The sequence below is a fragment of the Populus trichocarpa genome, chromosome 4, assembly GCF_000002775.5.
Source record: "Populus trichocarpa isolate Nisqually-1 chromosome 4, P.trichocarpa_v4.1, whole genome shotgun sequence".
NCBI classification, from domain to species: Eukaryota; Viridiplantae; Streptophyta; class Magnoliopsida; order Malpighiales; family Salicaceae; genus Populus; species Populus trichocarpa.
The window spans coordinates 18,618,739-18,636,181 of NC_037288.2; the positions used below are offsets into that span (position 1 = coordinate 18,618,739).

General features: G+C 35.6%; 3 protein-coding genes across 11 annotated transcripts; all 3 read left to right on the top strand.

Moving 5' to 3' along the window:
• LOC7453633 (protein XAP5 CIRCADIAN TIMEKEEPER) lies at positions 1-3,462 on the top strand. The gene is made up of 12 exons (XM_002305449.4): positions 1-239; positions 366-431; positions 543-607; positions 692-804; positions 1,427-1,505; positions 1,630-1,706; positions 1,792-1,853; positions 1,983-2,114; positions 2,225-2,278; positions 2,663-2,728; positions 2,866-2,940; positions 3,148-3,462. Exons 1-12 carry the CDS (start codon positions 69-71, stop codon positions 3,196-3,198), a joined length of 1,011 nt encoding a protein of 336 aa, XP_002305485.1. The 5' UTR covers positions 1-68; the 3' UTR covers positions 3,199-3,462.
• A 3,681-nt stretch (positions 3,463-7,143) lies between these two features.
• LOC7477863 (translocon-associated protein subunit alpha) lies at positions 7,144-11,061 on the top strand. The gene is made up of 8 exons (XM_002305450.3): positions 7,144-7,425; positions 7,984-8,148; positions 8,275-8,325; positions 8,490-8,578; positions 9,648-9,725; positions 9,840-10,043; positions 10,422-10,493; positions 10,710-11,061. Exons 1-8 carry the CDS (start codon positions 7,365-7,367, stop codon positions 10,758-10,760), a joined length of 771 nt encoding a protein of 256 aa, XP_002305486.1. The 5' UTR covers positions 7,144-7,364; the 3' UTR covers positions 10,761-11,061.
• Positions 11,062-14,730: 3,669 nt separating this feature from the next.
• On the top strand, positions 14,731-16,863 carry LOC18097900 (repetitive proline-rich cell wall protein 2). Of its 9 annotated transcripts, none has more exons than XM_052452144.1 (3): positions 14,731-14,986; positions 15,194-16,219; positions 16,391-16,863. In XM_052452144.1, the coding sequence occupies exons 1-3, from the start codon at positions 14,821-14,823 to the stop codon at positions 16,567-16,569; spliced, it is 1,371 nt and encodes a 456-aa protein (XP_052308104.1). In that variant the 5' UTR covers positions 14,731-14,820; the 3' UTR covers positions 16,570-16,863. The 9 variants fall into 9 exon arrangements, with proteins under 9 accessions (XP_052308104.1, XP_052308099.1, XP_052308103.1 ...); XM_052452139.1 differs by having other exon boundaries at positions 15,194-15,877; positions 15,911-16,863; XM_052452143.1 differs by having other exon boundaries at positions 15,194-15,877; positions 16,040-16,863.
• Positions 16,864-17,443: the final 580 nt, after the last annotated feature.

The window sequence follows — 17,443 nt, forward strand, 5'->3', positions numbered from 1 at the left end:
CACTTTTTTCCTCTCACTTTCAGCAAGGAAAAAAAAACCGTAATTAAGAGAGAACCCAAAAAGCGAAGATGTCGGGCATGGGAGACGGGTACGTGGGCACTGCCCAAGACGCCGTGAGGATCCGGCGGCTACAGAAGCAAAGAGAAGCTGAACGCCTTAAAATCCAAGAGCTCAAATCTAAGTCAGCCTCCGCTAAGGACCAGCCCGGTCTCCTCCAATTCGGGTCAAGTACATCCGAGGTAAATTTATAGGGTTTATCTAAAAATCTCATTTTCTAGGGTTTTTAATCGTCTGACCTGATTAATTGCTAGTTAACTGCGATTATGCCTGTGTTGATGTTAATTTGGATTCAATTTGTTTTTTAGATTCTCGAGACTGCATTTAAGAAGGAAACTGTAGGTCTGGTTACAAGAGAACAGTATGTAGAGAAGGTAGCGAAGTCTATTAATTTATTGTTTTTGGGTTTCGTTTTTTTGTTAACGTTAGTGAAAATGATAAGGTGCTTAATCAATATGTTGTTTGATGTGCGTTTGTTTACATAGAGGGTTAATATTCAGACCAAATTTGAAGAAGAAGAGAAGGAGAAGTTAGAAAAGCTACGGAAAGAGTGAGTTTGATTATGGTTTTTTCGTTTTATATTTTTTGTTTTGATTCTGAATGTTAGTGAAGATTTTTATCTTGGTAATGGCAGGGAGGAGGAGCTTCAGTTGCAGAAGCGGAAAAAGAGGAAGATTAAGGGGAATTCTAAGTTATCGTTTGCTGATGATTTTGAGAATGGAAGTGATGAAGAGGATGGCGAAAATAGTAAGAAGTTACATTAGTTGACATACTAAGCTATTTAATCTGTGTATAAGAATCTGGTTTTGTGTTGGGTGCATTTTGTGGATATTACCTTTTGCTTTGACGAGAGCATTGTCAACTAGCTAAGCGCTTTATATTCTATTTCTGTTTTGGAAACCTGCTGTTAAGCTGTACTACATCAACCATGTCTGACTTGTTGTCGATGGTCTTATTGGTCTTTTGGTGTCCAGTTCGCCTTATAATTTCTTGTTAGCTTTTTTTTATATATAAAAAAAATATGTTATTTAGATTGGCTGAAAAGGCTTAAGCTGAGTTCTCTTCATGATCAAATCATTCTCTGTACATATGTTGAAAGTGGTTTCTCATGGTTTTTAAATTGTGGCATGGTTAGTATTTTTAGGAGAGGGAACATGAATAATAATATTCTGGAATAATAGAGTAGGCACTGTTCCTTGTGCGTATCCGAGAGTTTCGAATTGACTTTTCTGTGCAGGACTCTTGCTTTGTAAATTCTTCCCCGTTGCTATGAAGTTTGTTTAACTTTATCCAATCTTGGTAGTGAGAGGAACTGGACTACAACTTTTATTTTAACTTAAACAATTTTCTTTATCAATGTTATCTTCAGAAAGCTTAGAGCCAAAGAGATTAGTGAACGGTAAATTTGGAAAAGATCCCACAGTGGAAACAAGCTTTTTGCCTGACAGGTGCAATGTTTTTCCTTTTCCTTCCACCTATCACTCTCCCTTCATGCACCTTCAACTGTGAAAGGCTTTTGCATGGACTTGGAACTAACATATGAGCTTAGGGGTGCTGAGGATGCTGTTTCAGTGAGCGAGAGGCAGAGGAGCAAGCTGAGCGTGAAAGGCTGCGGAAACAGTGGCTTCGTGAACAGGAACAGATTCGAAGTAATTATTTTCATGGGCCTCTCCTATTTAACATGGATGCAATGAAATACATTTTGAGCTAAATCAATTTTCTCTAATGACTCAGATGAGCCCCTTGAAATCACTTACAGCTACTGGGATGGAGCAGGCCATAGAAGAGTCATCCAGGTTAGACTTCACCCCACTTTTGTAATTTATTGACGTGCTTTCAATTTTTTTCTTATCAATATTGGTAAATAGTTTACATATCCTTTTTCTTATTAATTCATGGTTGGTTTATTGCTCTCTATCTTTCAGGTTCGTAAAGGTGATACCATAGGAGAGTTTCTTCGGGCAGTTCAGCAACAACTTGCGCCAGAGTTCAGAGAAATTAGAACAACTTCTGTGGAGAATTTGCTTTATGTGAAAGAGGATCTTATCATTCCCCATGTGAGATAATTTTGAAATCCAGCTTTTAATAACAACAGCTTTTGCACTTGTTATCTTGAATTCATTCATTCTAACAAATTTATACCATTTTCATGGCTGTGGAATTTCAGCAACACAGTTTCTATGACCTGATCATTAACAAGGCTAGGGGAAAAAGTGGTCCGGTAAGTCTAATTTCCCACCCTCTTAACTATCCATTGAGTAGCCAACAAGACAAAATAAGCATACATATTATTTGAACCATCTAATTAGTGATATTTTCCTTCCCTTGTTTTTGTATTCACTTGGACAGTATAAGAATTGAAAAACTAAGACAATGGTTGGTTTCGGGACTTGTTCTTCTTATAAAAAAATCTATCATGGAAAGTGCCGCAAGTGCTTAACCTGTTAGTAGTGGCCTACCCAACTACAATTTTCCTGCAACTCTAGATTCTTTTACTGAGACTGTTGGTGCTTTTAAAAAAGCAATTCCAGTTCTCAGTATAAATTCTCATGATAATATGAAGGTAATTTGAATGATTGTATTTTTATTCTTTTTCTTTGCACAGCTTTTCCACTTTGATGTGCACGAGGATGTGCGAACAATTGCTGATGCAACTATAGAGAAGGATGAGGTGTGTTTTTTTTATAATCTGTTTGTTGTTTCTACATTGATCTATGGATTTTTCTCCATTGTAACGTGCCTATTTGTGCTTTTTCACATACTTTGCTGAAACAACCATGCTTATTTTTTGTCTTTGTTCTTTAACAGTCCCATGCCGGTAAAGTTGTTGAGAGGCACTGGTATGAAAAGAATAAACACATCTTTCCTGCTTCAAGATGGGAGGTGTGTCCTCCCTCTCTCTCTGAGCATATTCACATATCCGTATGCATGATTTGTTTCCAAACACACGTTTCACATTTTGTATCGTGTGTGTTTCATGGAGCCCGGCAGTACTTGCATACCTGCTACTAATGTGGTGGAGCCAAGGGGCAGTTTTAGTGATCAGTTTTTACCTCAAGTTCTTATAATTTTCCTTTGCGTTTGTGGCAGATATATGACCCGACACAGAAGTGGGAGCGTTACACCATCCATGGGGATTGATCGGATAGCTAAACACGGCTGCTGCAATTTTTCGAAAGTTTGTCTATGAAAGAGAAACCGGAAGTTATTTTCATCAAATGCCTGGGCTGAACTTTTGGACCTTAGAACGAAGCAAAGATATCAAGTTGGGTATTTGATACTTCAATGCTGCAGTGTTCATTTTAAGTAAAAAACTAAAACGCTTGGATGAGTACTGTTGAGAGCTGGCACTGTGCACCCTTTTGCATTTCAATGTGGATTTACCGTTCACTTTTCTTTTTTTTTTTAATTTGGTTTTTAATTATTTTTTTGGTGCCATTGCATTCTTTTAGGTCAAATTCAAGGGCAATTGAATCAAATTTAAATACATAGAAAGAAAAGGCATCATATATGGTGATGATTTCAAAATTTACATAAAAAGTTTAATTTAACCATCTAGCTTTAAAAATTTTGCATATTTGGTATTTTAATATTTTTTTAATTTAATTGTGGTATAAAAATTTATTTTTGTTATTTTTTATTTCTTAATTTGAGAGCGGAAAGAGAGGTTATCAGATTTTAGTGGTAGAAATAAAAATATCATTGATATTAATTTAGGCTGGTAAACATTTGTGTTAAATGGTAAGAGGGATTTATATTAAGTGTTTTTTTAAAATTTAAAAATCATGAAAAAACAGTTTATATTAGATGATTTTTTAGATGATGAATTTTTACTTTTAAAAATTGTCTGGCTTGGAAGTTTTTTTTTATTTCAAGATAATTTTGGTATTTTAGATGGTTTTTTAGGTTATTTTAGGTCATATATAGGTTTATTAGGATTTCTAGAGTATTTTCAAAGTGTTTTGGGTTAAAAATAAGTTTTTGAGTAAAAAAACCTACAAGCTTGATTTTTTAACCATTATAATGTCTAGAATATGAAAAACAAATTAAATAATGCGTTGTCTGATTAATTTTTTTTATATATAAAAAAAAATGAAGTAAATGACATGTTGTTTGTCAAAGATAAGACAACAGAAAAAAAAAAACTGCTTAAGAGCGTCAGTCTACCTGGCCTTCCATGCCATGTAACATTTGATTTTTTTTTAATTTTTTTAGATTAATGTGTTTTTTATACATTTTTTAAAATTATTTTTTTATTTATATTTAAATTAATACTACTTCTCTTTTTTATTTTGTTTTTGGTTGTAGAGCTTTTTTAAATGATTTTTTTTTATTATTTTGTATGTATTTAATTTTTAAAGGGATTTTTCTTTTATATATATACACGCACGCGCGCGCATACATATCTTTTGTATAGGTAAACTTTATTTTTTTCAAATAATATTTTTTAATTTTATATAATATTTCTAAATGTTCAGCCTTGCATAATATTTTTTTTCTTTTATTTTACTCGGTCAACTTAATATGTGTCTATTTCTATCATCATTTGATTGAATAAAAAAATTATTTTAATAAAAAAATTTAGTAAACACAACCGAGTAAATATTCCGTCTTGCGATATGAATATCTTAATCTATATTTGTCTCTTTATTTTATCATTTTTATTTTTAGTTATAGTTTATGATCTTTTTTTTCTTTTATTAATACATGTAGTTGTCGATTTATTTTATTACTTGTATGCATAATTTTTTTGATTTTCTATAAAAACATGTTGAAAAAACACGTGTATATAATTTATTTGGTTGAAAAAAAAACAATGCCCGCTACGAAGCGCGGGTCACATAGCTAGTAGAACTTAAACCCCGTGGGAAAACTATTGTAGACAAGGTGTAATTCATTGTGGATTGAAACAATGAAATTATATATTTGACAAAGAAAATCAATGAATTGACATCAAGGGAGAAATGGGTCTTTTCACGAGTCTATTATTTATTATTGAATTGATTAGATGTATCTTGATATTTTTTGGGAGGTTAAAATATATAATTGCCTTTAAGCAAAGCAAAAAAAACTTAATTATGATGGATGAGTTTTTTATATATTTTATTTTTTACCACAATGTAGTGATTTAAAAAAAAAATATTGCATGAATTCTACAACAACTTTGTAAAATTTCAAAGGATTTTGGCCAACATTTTAAAAATACAAAAAATATTTATTTTATTTCGTTTAATATGCAAGATTATGAACTTATACATAAAATGTATTCCTAAAATTAAAATAAAAAATAATATTTTTTTTGTTTCTTTTAATATACAGAATTATGAATTTATATGTAAGACATATTCTTAATATTAAATAGAAAGACAATTTATATTTTTATGTTGGTATTAGAACAAATAGGTTTTTATTCTAATAAGATAAGGACCTTCTTATTGATGAGAACTTTTTTAAAATTTTAGATAGACAAACGGTTAGAAAATACAATATTTTTTAGTTTATTTCAGACAAATAAATAATGCAGTTTACTTCAAGTAAAACGTATTAGGGGTGTTAATACATTCTCTCTACGTAATCAGTTTCCTTACCCAGACTTTGAGACTAGTTAAGATTTTTAGTGATCAAAATGCGAGAAGCTAACTCTTATTCTCTTTTTTTTTACTGATAAAAAACAAGAATTTCTTATTCTTTTCACCCACATCATTCCCGATAATCCTGACTCGAAAGGAAGATCGTTGCAACGTTGCACACGTGCAACATCCTTATTCTTATGATTGCAATTCCTTTTATTTTGAGTTATTTTCTTGATCATTTTTTTGTGTGACAATTTCATCCCTCGTTGTTTATTTTATTAATTTTCATATCATATTTAGTATATTTTTTTACCATGCTTTTAAAACTTGGCCTAGGATTTGACCCCCGTCATGTCTTGAGTCATAAGTTGGGTCAAATAACCGGGGTTACCGGGGTTAATCGAATATTTTATTGTTCATGAAGTAAAAATGATATTATTTTGATAAAAATAATTACAAAAAACAAATCAATGAGTTTTGACATGATTTTCTCCTAGCTAATCACTTGATTTTTATTCAGTTACAAAGTAAAAAAATGGTATTATTTTGATAAAAAAAACAATAATGGGGCAAAAATTCAATTATAATCCTCTCTTTTTTTATTGGTTTTTCTTTGTTTTAGATTTTTTTTAAGCTTTATCTATTTCCATTTGATTTTGTTTTGTTTTTATATTAGATAATGACACTCATTCTCTTTATTGTTGTTATTTTATTATTTTCTTGGGTTTTTTTTCCTTTTAATTTTGTCCCTCAACATTTTATTTTATTTTATTTCAAATTTAGTCCTTATTTTTTTAGTTGTTCTTTTTTTTATCATTCTTAATTTTTTTCTTTTAATTTTGTCCCTCAACATTTTATTTTATTTGTTTTTTTATTCAATTTTGATTCTCATCCTTTTAATTTCTATTTTTTATTTTATTTTTTATCAAGTCCCTCATTATTTTTTTCATTGATTTTTATACCAGATTTAATCATTATTGTTTTGATTATTATTTGTTTTTTTTAAAAAAATTTGATGGTTAAGAATTTTGTTTAAGATATTTTTTGGCTTTCTGTATTGTCATCTTAATTTTATAATTAAAGTTGTTGGTTTTGAAAATTAACCCGATTTAACTTTAAATTTTTTTTATTTGACTTTAGTCTATTTGCCTTTAAGTTTTTTTTTTTTTTTGCGTGTTACCCTGAATCACGACTTAGGTAATTATAATAATAAAAAATTAACCCTACTCATGACTTACCACGAAAAAAAATATCTAGTCTTCCCATATTTCGAAAGCAGTTCCCATGTACAGTGGCACGCTGTCATCATCTTTGGAGAGATGGTAAGAAAAAATAAATTAATAATAATAAAATACTACAAAACCACTCTTAAAAATGACATAAAATCCAAAACATGATACACAAGCATTTAAGAGATAGAAGGATCAATTAAAAATAAATAAATTGCAAGATCACACGTCGAAACGGCAACGTATAACCCGCGTTCTCCATTCATCAATTAGAGCCCTACTACCCTTCCATTTTCAAGGATACATACAAACACACTCCCGTTATTATCGACGGTTACATTTGTTCAGTTTGACTCGATAACCAAGGTGTTTGGTGCCTGGCTGCTTGATTTCCAATCCGATAAAATCAAAGCAAAGCAAAAACAATAAAAACTGAAAAATTAAAAAAAAAACACCAGTGATAATCTCTCTCAGTCAACCCAAGAAGCCAGACAAGGAGATAACGATGAAGCATCTTAGGGTTTTCTTCTTCGCTCTCCTCCTCCTCGCTTCTCCTCTCCTTCAAGGTAATATCACTGTCTCCTCCTCTCATTTCCTAGATCCAGATCCAGATCTACACGCACTTGCAAAACGCATCCTTTTCTGTTCGTGAACTCTCTCTGTTTTTTTTTTCTTCTCTGAAATTCTTGTGTCGTTTATCAGTTCTTTTTATCGTGTCAATCGATTGAATTGAGATCGATCTGATTTGGTTATTTGGAGATTTTGTTGACATTTGGATGGTAATGCTTGCGCGGATTTTATTATGTTTATGTTATAGCTCGTCGTTACTGATTTATTGATTGACCAGCTGTTTTTTTTTGTATGTTTTAATTTGATTTTGAAAGTGAAATTTGACTTGATGTTTTGCTTTGCTAATTAAAAAAAGTATTTTCCAAATGCTAATTGGTGATAGAATTTCTAGTTGTAACATTTTTATGTTAGATAATAACACTGAGGTTTTGCTGGAATTGTATTGGAATGAATTTTTGTTGTTTTTTGGATTTTAATAATCCATGCATGTTTTTTAAATACATCTATTTGTGTTTTGAGTAATTGAATTTGTCCGTTTCCTTTTCTATTTGTAGTTGCTACGTGTCAGTCAGATTCAGATGCTGAAGTCGCAGAGACTGCGGAAGAAGTCAGTGATCTTGGGATTGTTGGTGAGGATGCACAGGATTTTGGTGATGCGAATTTTAGCCCAGCTCCAGGAGTCGAGACAGTCTGTGTTTTCCCCAAAAACAGTGCACGTTGTAAGAACTTCATTTGTATTGCTTTCATCTATGAAGATTATTGTTGATTTTTTAATGGGTTTGGAAGATGAATTTGTACTGCTTGTTTAATCTGTTCTCTCTGTTTTTTTTTTTTGGTTGTTGCAGTGGTGACGGCTGGAGAAGAGACTGAACTATTAGTTGGAATGAAAAATGATGGTAATAAAACTGTTATTGGCTTGTTTAGCAACGGGATTGTAATGCTGTTTTGTGATCTTTCTCACTTACTCTCTGTTTAGTTCATCTGAATGTGTGTTTTTTTGCTCTACTTCTTTGCATTGTCTCGACCAGAGGTAAGCTTTTCTTGTTTGAATGAAATGCAGGGGAGCTGCCCATAACTATCATTGCAATTAGGGCCAGTGTTCATCTTCCTTTTGATCATAAGCTACTGGTTCAGAATCTCTCTGCTCAGGTAATTGTAGGTTTATGTATGATTTCATTTGCAAATCAAATATCACGATCTCCATTTCAGGTTCTAATTTGATTGTTATAAATTATGTTAATTGCATGTCTTTGAAAATAAGCTCTTTTATTTTCTTCATATGCAGTGTTGTCCTGCACTATTTGGTGTGTTTTCTGTCCTTTGGCTCACTAATTGTGTTTGCCTGGAAAAGGATAATGACACATAAAACAAATCTCCCTCTCCCTCTGTTTTGCTTCGTTGCATGGATTAGCAGTATGCATTTGGTAAATCTTGTGGATAGCAAAGTTCAGTATTGTTGATGCCTTTAACTTGCTCATCAAGGCCCGAATCATATCTTAGTTCACTGTTTTGGTGATAAAAATAATTCTGCTCTATCTGAAAAACTCAATATAGTCTTTATATTTGATGATACATGTTAATTCATTTTGTAGCACTGAACAGTGTATGATCAAAGGTTTGAAACTAAAATATACCTGTGTTCTTTGGTCCTATAGCAATAACATATTTTTGTTTAGGCATCTGTTTTTTCTATGGATGCTTCCCTCATTCCTTTTATCAAGCATTAATAATGGTTTCGTATGCTTGATTAAACATTTGAATCACTCACTATTGTTCATGCATCTCATGGCCCTGTTAAGGTTAGCAAAAGCCACAGGCCTAATATTCGGGTTATTTCTGGTGTACTGTCTATGTTGTGTGGATCACATGGATTTTTTTATGACTATCCGCAACACTCCGTTTGTAATGCTGCTCTGAGGTTGATCCCCTGCCAAAAGTTCTAAGATATAGAAAACTTTTCTCTAGCTAGTTTACTCATTCTATAATAATTTTTTTTTTTGTTGGCAATGTATATTGTCTTTTGATTCTCTTTGGTTGCTTTTGTCAGGCTTCACTTCCCTTTTTTCTTTTTAGGGCGTATTGCCAAGAGTTATTTTATTTATTTTGTACTGTTGAATTTTTCAGAATTATTTCGACTGGAAACTGCTTTCTTCCATCTTTTATAGGGTTGATTGAATTCTCTATTTGTTATTCAACTGTTTTCTTTGTTTTAATTTAGGGCTTCAACAATGCAACTGTTCCAGCCTCTGCTCAGGCTACCTTCCCATATATCTTTGGTGTCAGCAAGTACTTGCAGGTACAGACATCATTACCCGAGAATTATGTCCTTTCCCAACTTCAACTCTGACCTTTCCTCCATCATGTTTTGTTTTCCATAGTCAAGCTTGCATGTTTTATTCTCTTTGTGCAGCCCGGAAGCTTCGATCTTGTAGGCACCATTGTTTACGAGATAGACCAGCATCCATACCAAAGTACCTTCCACAATGGTACCATTGAAGTTGTTGACTCTGGTGTTTTCCTAAGCATGGAGTCGGTTTTTCTTATTACCCTTGGAATTGCCCTTCTTGTCCTCTTTGGTCTATGGGTTAATGGTCAAATACAGAATCTTTCTAAGGTACTCATGACACTTTCTTTTTTGCATAATTTTCTATAAGCAATTCCACAACTGTAACTTAAATGTTAAATTCTATTGTTTTATCTCTAATGAATATTTTCATCGCTTTTGAGAAGGCAAGCGGTGGATCCTCCACCGCACAATACTTCATTTAAGTTGGTATTGAAGAACTCTTTTAATTTCCACATGTACTTGGAACCGACAAATCATGAGATGAATGCTTTTGATTTGGATAAATACCTATTAGTCAGGGAGCTTATTAGATTTCTGCCTGTGGTTGATATCTTAGCTACCATGCCCGCCTGCCTGCTTATTTATAACTAATTTCATATGTTTGCTTCATGAAATTCTCTTAACTTGCTGTTTTTCTTTGGCCAGAAAACTAAGAGGGCTCCGAAAGTGGAGGTTGGAACTGGGACTAGAGATGCCTCCATGGATGAATGGCTTGAGGTGTGTGGCTTTAGGTTTTAACTTTGCTTTCAGAAATCCCCTATGATCGACTGTCATACTGATTTATATGATAAAAAATTCTCTTTCAGTATAGTTCTTCCTCCCATCCTTCTTCCCTTGTTGGAGAAATTTCCTAGCCTCATTTATAGTATCATCGGTAACAGAGAATCTAGGCGTAACTGATAAATCTGTGTTTCTACATTTTGTATTGTTCAGGGAACAGCATTGGCCAAGTCACAATCCCAGAAGTTAAAGAAGAAGAAGTAAACAGTGGCGCATACCCAGTTTCAGCTGCGCAAGGCACTGTAGAAGAGTGCAAGCTCTTGTAACTGACACTAGGCATTTGGAAATTCTAAGAGAGCTCATGAAATGAAGTAGTCCTGAAATTTAGTTCACTAAAGACCTGCCTCGCATTTGTAGCATGTGAAAGAAATTTTCTAGTTTTTTATTTCCTGGTGAATTTTTGAAAGTTGAGCCTTTTTGAAGAAAACTCCGAGGTAGGAAGGATATCATTGTCGTGAATTTAGTGAACTGCCTTATATATCACACGTTCTTTTTTATTATTTCAGCCAATGCTTGTTTTCCTAGGGACTCTCTTTATGTCACAGCTCGTTTGGTGCAGGAGGGGTATAATCATCCGAGTAATTCTACTTTTCTCGGAATATTTGTCCTCGATGAGATTTTCGAATAATATCAATTATCGATGAGGTAGATCTCTCCGAGGGGTCTTACAAAACATCCGCCATTGAGTTTCCAGTCTCTTTTCGGGAAACTCATTCCGGATAGCTTGTTCGGGGACAGATAACATGATTCCTTAACATTTACTGCGACACGGGACCCGTTCTCGGAATATTTGTCCTCGATGAGATTTTTGAATAATATCAATTATCGACGGGGTAGATCTCTCCGAGGGGTCTTACAAAACATCCGCCATTGAGTTTCTAGTCTCTTTTCGGGAAACTCATTCCGGATAGCTTGTTCGGGGACAGATAACATGATTCCTTAGCATTTACTGCGACACGGGACCCGTGATAGACCGGTTGTTTTCAAGTGTTACCCCTCATGAGGTGTGTGAATGATGAAGTGCCTGGTGCTATACATCAGATTACCATTGTTAGAATTTCCCACGTGAGGTCTCTAGTTTTGAAATTGGATGCTCTTGTTGTCATGGCTCCATGGAAGCGAGCAGGTGGTGGTTGAGCATTGGATGCTCTTGCTGTCATAGCTCCATGGAAACGAACAGGAGGTGGTTGAGCATTTAAGAAGGAGGTGATATAGGGAATTGGTTGCTGTTTCAAGATTCTGGCAAGGGAGATCGGCCATTGAATTCTGGCCCATGAAAATGTCCGAAGCTCACCTTTGTTACATCCCGAATGATTGTGTACTCACCACTGGCTGGCAATTGAATTCATGACACCATTGTGACCAAAGGTTTTTCGTCCACAGAATTTCAAATATCATTTCAGGGTAGTTGAATTTCCCAAGATGTTCCCTTGTACAGATCTGATGCCTTTTCATCCACAAAACTTGAAGTTCATTTCAAAGCAGTTGAATTTTCCCAATGTTTCCGATTGCAAACCCAGAAGATTGTGGCAGCACAGATATCTACTCTTACCGCCGTCCTCAGTGAACAATACCACAGCAGATCGATGGAGGTCTCTTTTTCAAACAGTATTAATTTCCTCTCTTTTACCCATCCTCTTCGCACCAGCACCTAGACTATGTTAGGGCCTCACAATTCACGCCCTTAACTGTGTAACGATGGCCATGCCATAACTGCCACAGCAGGCTGTTATGCCGGTTTTAGCATGGAAATTAACTTATTCTGAAGCATATTTCACGGTGTCATTTGCCTCATATAGTGCCCAAACCATGTGTCATCTTTCAAGGGAAGAAAAAGATCTGTCTGATATTGTACCTTTTTAGGGGCAAATAGTGGCATCATGAAGAGAGTATTTGTGCTTTACCTAATATATCACCCACTCATGACCCCTCATTTAATCTTTGATTGCTTGATTCTTGACGGTGGACAGATATAATCCACACCAACTTTTTATATCATTATGGAAAAATATCAAAATATAAGATGAGGAGGAATAAAACTGATATATTAAATAATTATAAAAATTATAAGATTGATAAGTCATAACAGATAATGCTTGTTCTGTTAAGTGATCAGTTACTATAATAATATTAGGTGATGTATGGAAAACTAGGTAACTGATAGTTGTTGTAATAGCATGTGATATCTGATAAGTCAAGTAATTGATTCCTATTACTTGCCAAAAGTCTTTTTTGATGAATATGGAGGCTCTCATGTGATAAAGTCAGTAACTTTATAGAGAAAAAAATATAATGATATTTTAAAGAGATAGACTTTGAAAACATGTATACTAAAAATGTTGAGAATGAAAAGATTGTGAACCTTGATTTGAAGGATTAATAATATATTTATAATCCATGAATTTTATCCTTTTGTGGAGAGGAGGGGCCATAATATAATTTCACCCTTGTGATGTTTTTAGTGTATTCTACTCAAAACAATATGTATTGGATTAGTATAAAATACTGAAAGATCCTTATGGGGTTTAAGAAAAATTTTCTAATGAGTATTGAGTTCGGGCAAGGTGCCTGAGACAATTAGAATTAAAAGTGGGTCCATGCATACTGCCTGGACCCAAACACGCCGGGCTCAGGCGTGATAACTCGAGCCCACAAGGAAAAAGTGAGTCCAAACATGTTGTCTGGACCCAAACATATTGAGCTTGGGCATAACAGCCCGAGCCCACAAGGGCACTAGGATGCATGCCGAGTACCCTTAGTTCTTGGCAACACATCTAGTGCATTGCATGAGCGTATATGCGCTCGAGATTTTTACCTAAGCCCATGTTTTTGTGTGTTTTTTGAGAAATGTTTTTAGAAATTTTCTAGTTTCATTAATTTGGATCGAACATAGGATCATTTTTCTTCGATCTTCGCTGATTAACATTCTTAAAATGATTTTATTTCGAAGAAAGCAGCAAGCTCCCCTTGTCCTTGTGTGCGGTATTATTGCATTTTTGTCCCCAGGATACCCTTACATAACAAATTTATTAGACCCAATTCAAGAAATCTTATATTATTTCAGGAGTAATTCTTATTTTTATTTTATGGAGAGAGATGGATACAGAAATAAAACAGAAAACAACACCCGTATGATAATAATATTTATACTTAATTATAAAAATATTTCTTTTTTAACATATTTTTCTCTCTACTATTTGCAACATGTGAAAATGTCATTGTTGATTTTCATCAGTTGAAATTTACAGCAGAATAAAACTCGTAATTAAATCATGCACGTAGCAATCAACTAATATATATTCAACCCGTCTTCAACACATGATAGCAAGACTAGCTAGGAATTAATACCTTCAAATAATCAGAGACTAAAACACTGAAAAAATCAAACAGCTTTCACATGTCTTTTGATGATAAACTCATATATATGTCGATACATTGCATTTTAGTGAGGGATCGTGCCCAGTACAGTCCTTTAATCGAGCTGTTAAGAGCCTCAGTTTTCTGGTGGGGTTAATTTCATGTTATAGGACGTGACAGCAGCATGGGCTTAGCCTAATATGGGGTGCAAAACTTTAACTAAAATAGTGGCTCGCACATTGAATTCCCAGATTTTTTTTTCCTTTTTTCTCTTCTAAATTTATTGTTTAATGCTCTGTTGCACCAAAATGACAACTCTATTCGGTTTATAAGCGAGGAACGCACTGATATCTTGTGGACTTTTGAGAAAAGTTTAGGGTGGAAACTTGGCATTTTAGGTTGATTCACGAGAAGTTGTTATCTGCCTCGGATATGTAATGTTTTCTTTCATTTCTCTTCCAAGCTCTGAAAAGTTGTGGTGCTGCAAAAACCATGTACTGTATTTTATAAAGCAAGAGCTTTCTTGTAAATTAACCACAAGTACTCTTAGTAAAGTGAAGTATTTATGAGGAGCTGGCTAGTAGGTTTAAAGAGATAAGAGCAGCACAAAGTTTTCTTAGCTGTGCACAGTTGAGAGCTCATTGAATGTAAGGTAATGTCATCTGGTTGATGAATCTGGTGTGCACGTTACTATCCTTTTCAAACCATAAACAAAAGCCATCTCAAGAGGGTCCCTGACCTCATGTGATGCCCTTAATTTGGTGTCGGAGAGGCTCTGACATAACTCCTTAGCAACATTATATAAGGAGTCTTTAGGGGTAACGAGCCCTTCATGCTTTGTATCAACAACACTAAAAGGAAGCTTATTACAGCTTCTAAGTTTGGCATCTGAGTGTTGGTGTTCCCAATGCGGATTCTCCCCGTTTTTCGAGGAGCAGTTCTGTGCTTCTACGTGTCCTTACTCTTTGCTGCAACTTTCTGCTATGCCGGTGACAAGACAGTTGAGGTAGTTGGGACAGGAGAATGTGCAGATTGTGCAGAGAGTAACATTAAGACTGTTCATGCCTTTTCAGGTAAACATGTTTTTTTGGCAAATGTTAGGGGTGCAGTCATTTTGTGACATCAATCGTAGTAACTATTTTGTTGATCCTATATAGATGCGTTGTCCTTTCCAAGGTCACACAGGCTTGTGGCATGATCAGCTAGACCTTGTGAATTGTGACGTGCATATCTTGCAACATCTGGAAGGTGATGATAATCTGATGCAATATTTTTTGCAGGGCTTCGAGTGACAATTGATTGCAAGCCTGAAAATGGAGAGTTCAAAACAAGAGGGTTTGGTGAGCTTGACGAAGAAGGGAAGTTCAAAGTGTCTCTTCCAAGTGAGGTTGTGAAGGATGGGAAATTGAAGGAGGAATGCTATGCACAGCTTCACAGTGCATCAGCTGCACCATGCCCATCCCATGATGGCCTAGAGTCCTCCAAGATCGTCTTGAAGTCGAAAACTGATGAGAAACACACATTTGGGCTTGCAGGGAAACTGAAGTTTTCACCTGTGACTTGCACTTCAGCATTCTTGTGGCCTCACTTCAAGTATCCACCACTACCTAAATTGCCTCCATTGCCAAAATGGAAACTTCCACCATTGAAAGATTTTCACCATCCTTACCTATTCCCACCTAAAGTCTTTCCTCCATTCCCCCCGAAGGTGTTCCCACCTCTCCCACCAAAGCTCTTCCCTCCAAAGCCTTTTCCTCCACCACTTCCAGTCTACAAGAAGCCACTCCCACCTCCAGTTCCAATCTACAAGCCAGAGCCAAAACCACCAGTTTTCAAGCCTCCTCCGGTCCCAATCTACAAGAAGCCACTCCCACCTCCAGCTCCAATTCCAATCTACAAGCCAGAGCCAAAACCACCAGTCTTCAAGCCTCCTCCGGTCCCAATCTACAAGAAGCCACTCCCACCTCCAGTTCCAATCTACAAGAAGCCACTCCCACCTCCAGTTCCAATCTACAAGCCAAAGCCCAAACCACCAGTTTTCAAGCCTCCTCCGGTCCCAATCTACAAGCCAAAACCACCAGTCTTCAAGCTTCCTCCGGTCCCAATCTATAAGAAGCCACTCCCACCTCCAGTTCCAATCTACAAGCCAAAGCCAAAACCACCAGTTTTCAAGCCTCCTCCGGTCCCAATCTACAAGCCAAAACCACCAGTCTTCAAACCCCCTCCTGTTCCAGTCTACAAACCAAAGCCAAAACCACCAATCTACAAGCCTCTCCCACCTCCTGTTCCCATCTCCAAGCCTCTCCCTCCAATCCCAAAGATCCCTCCATTTTATAAGAAGCCATTGCCCCCTCTTCCTAAGCTTCCCCCTCACCCCAAGATTCCCCCAATCTACAAGCCTAAACCACCAGTCTTCAAGCCCCCTCCCGTTCCAATCTACAAACCAGAGCCAAAACCACCAATCTACAAGCCTCTACCACCTCCCGTTCCCATCTATAAGCCTCTCCCTCCAATCCCAAAGATCCCTCCATTTTACAAGAAGCCATGCCCCCCTCTTCCTAAGCTTCCTCCTCACCCCAAGATTCCTCCAAAGTACCTCAACCACCCCAAGTTTGGAAAATGGCCTCCCTTGCCACCATATTCTCCCATTCATTAGGCTATATTGCAGCTTTCTTACCTGCAAGTAGGATGAATGTTGCTTCTCTCAATTATTTATGACTGCTAGTGTGAAATTCTCTGTGCTGTACTGAAATAAAGCCTTCAAGATAGGGAAAGAAAGCAAAAGAAGACATCATGGGGAGTGAAGAGCGCGGATTGTTATTTACTAATTATTACCTATATTGTCAGTGAACTCAAATTGATTGTCTTTGGGAATTTCCTCTTTTCTTCTTGACTTGTAAATTTCATTTTCCAATGCCTTTGCAATAATATTATATGTCATTTCTGTTAAGAGTACTACTTCACTTACACTTGCATGTTGCACTGCTGCATGCATGGCAAGCCAGCAGATAACTTTAACTAATTAGTCGAATGTCTTTATCTAAAACCATCCAGTAGTAATTTCTTGTGTACTGCATCCACTAGCATGATCAGCTTGTGTTCATGTGTACCTAATCTGAGATATGGACGCGTCCCATTACCAGAACTCATTTTGATGTTCAAACAACTACTGGTAGCAAAGATATTGAATTTGAAACAGGCGCCCTTGCCCATTATCACAACTCGCGCGTTTTAATGTTCAAGAACTTCCAGTTTTTGGTTGCCAACATTGACACTTTGGGCTACTTAAAAAAAAGGACAGAATGCTCTTACAGACTAAGAGGGCGATAATGGGATCCATGTTTTGGTTGGCAGCTGAGCATTGAATGACCTTTTGTTTTTATCATATGGACCACATGCACGCAGCACAGGCAAGAGTGTGGTGCCAAAGGAAGAATCAAACCATAATTTTAGCAATCTGGTTAGCTAGAAACAACCATGAATCAAGGATTAGTAAGGTTCTTGATGGGCTTTGCATGCCTCTGTAGTCA

Excerpts from the sequence above, each read along its gene's own strand:
- LOC7453633 (XM_002305449.4), top strand. The coding sequence starts at position 69 with ATGTCGGGCATGGGAGACGGGTACGTGGGCACTGCCCAAGACGCCGTG. Across the intron at positions 805-1,426 it reads TGAAGAGGATGGCGAAAATA|AAAGCTTAGAGCCAAAGAGA; the intron begins GTAAGAAGTTAC and ends TGTTATCTTCAG. Across the intron at positions 2,729-2,865 it reads CAACTATAGAGAAGGATGAG|TCCCATGCCGGTAAAGTTGT; the intron begins GTGTGTTTTTTT and ends GTTCTTTAACAG.
- LOC7477863 (XM_002305450.3), top strand. The coding sequence starts at position 7,365 with ATGAAGCATCTTAGGGTTTTCTTCTTCGCTCTCCTCCTCCTCGCTTCT. Across the intron at positions 8,579-9,647 it reads TTCAGAATCTCTCTGCTCAG|GGCTTCAACAATGCAACTGT; the intron begins GTAATTGTAGGT and ends GTTTTAATTTAG. Across the intron at positions 10,494-10,709 it reads CCATGGATGAATGGCTTGAG|GGAACAGCATTGGCCAAGTC; the intron begins GTGTGTGGCTTT and ends TGTATTGTTCAG.
- LOC18097900 (XM_006384494.3), top strand. The coding sequence starts at position 14,821 with ATGCGGATTCTCCCCGTTTTTCGAGGAGCAGTTCTGTGCTTCTACGTG. Across the intron at positions 14,987-15,193 it reads GACTGTTCATGCCTTTTCAG|GGCTTCGAGTGACAATTGAT; the intron begins GTAAACATGTTT and ends TATTTTTTGCAG.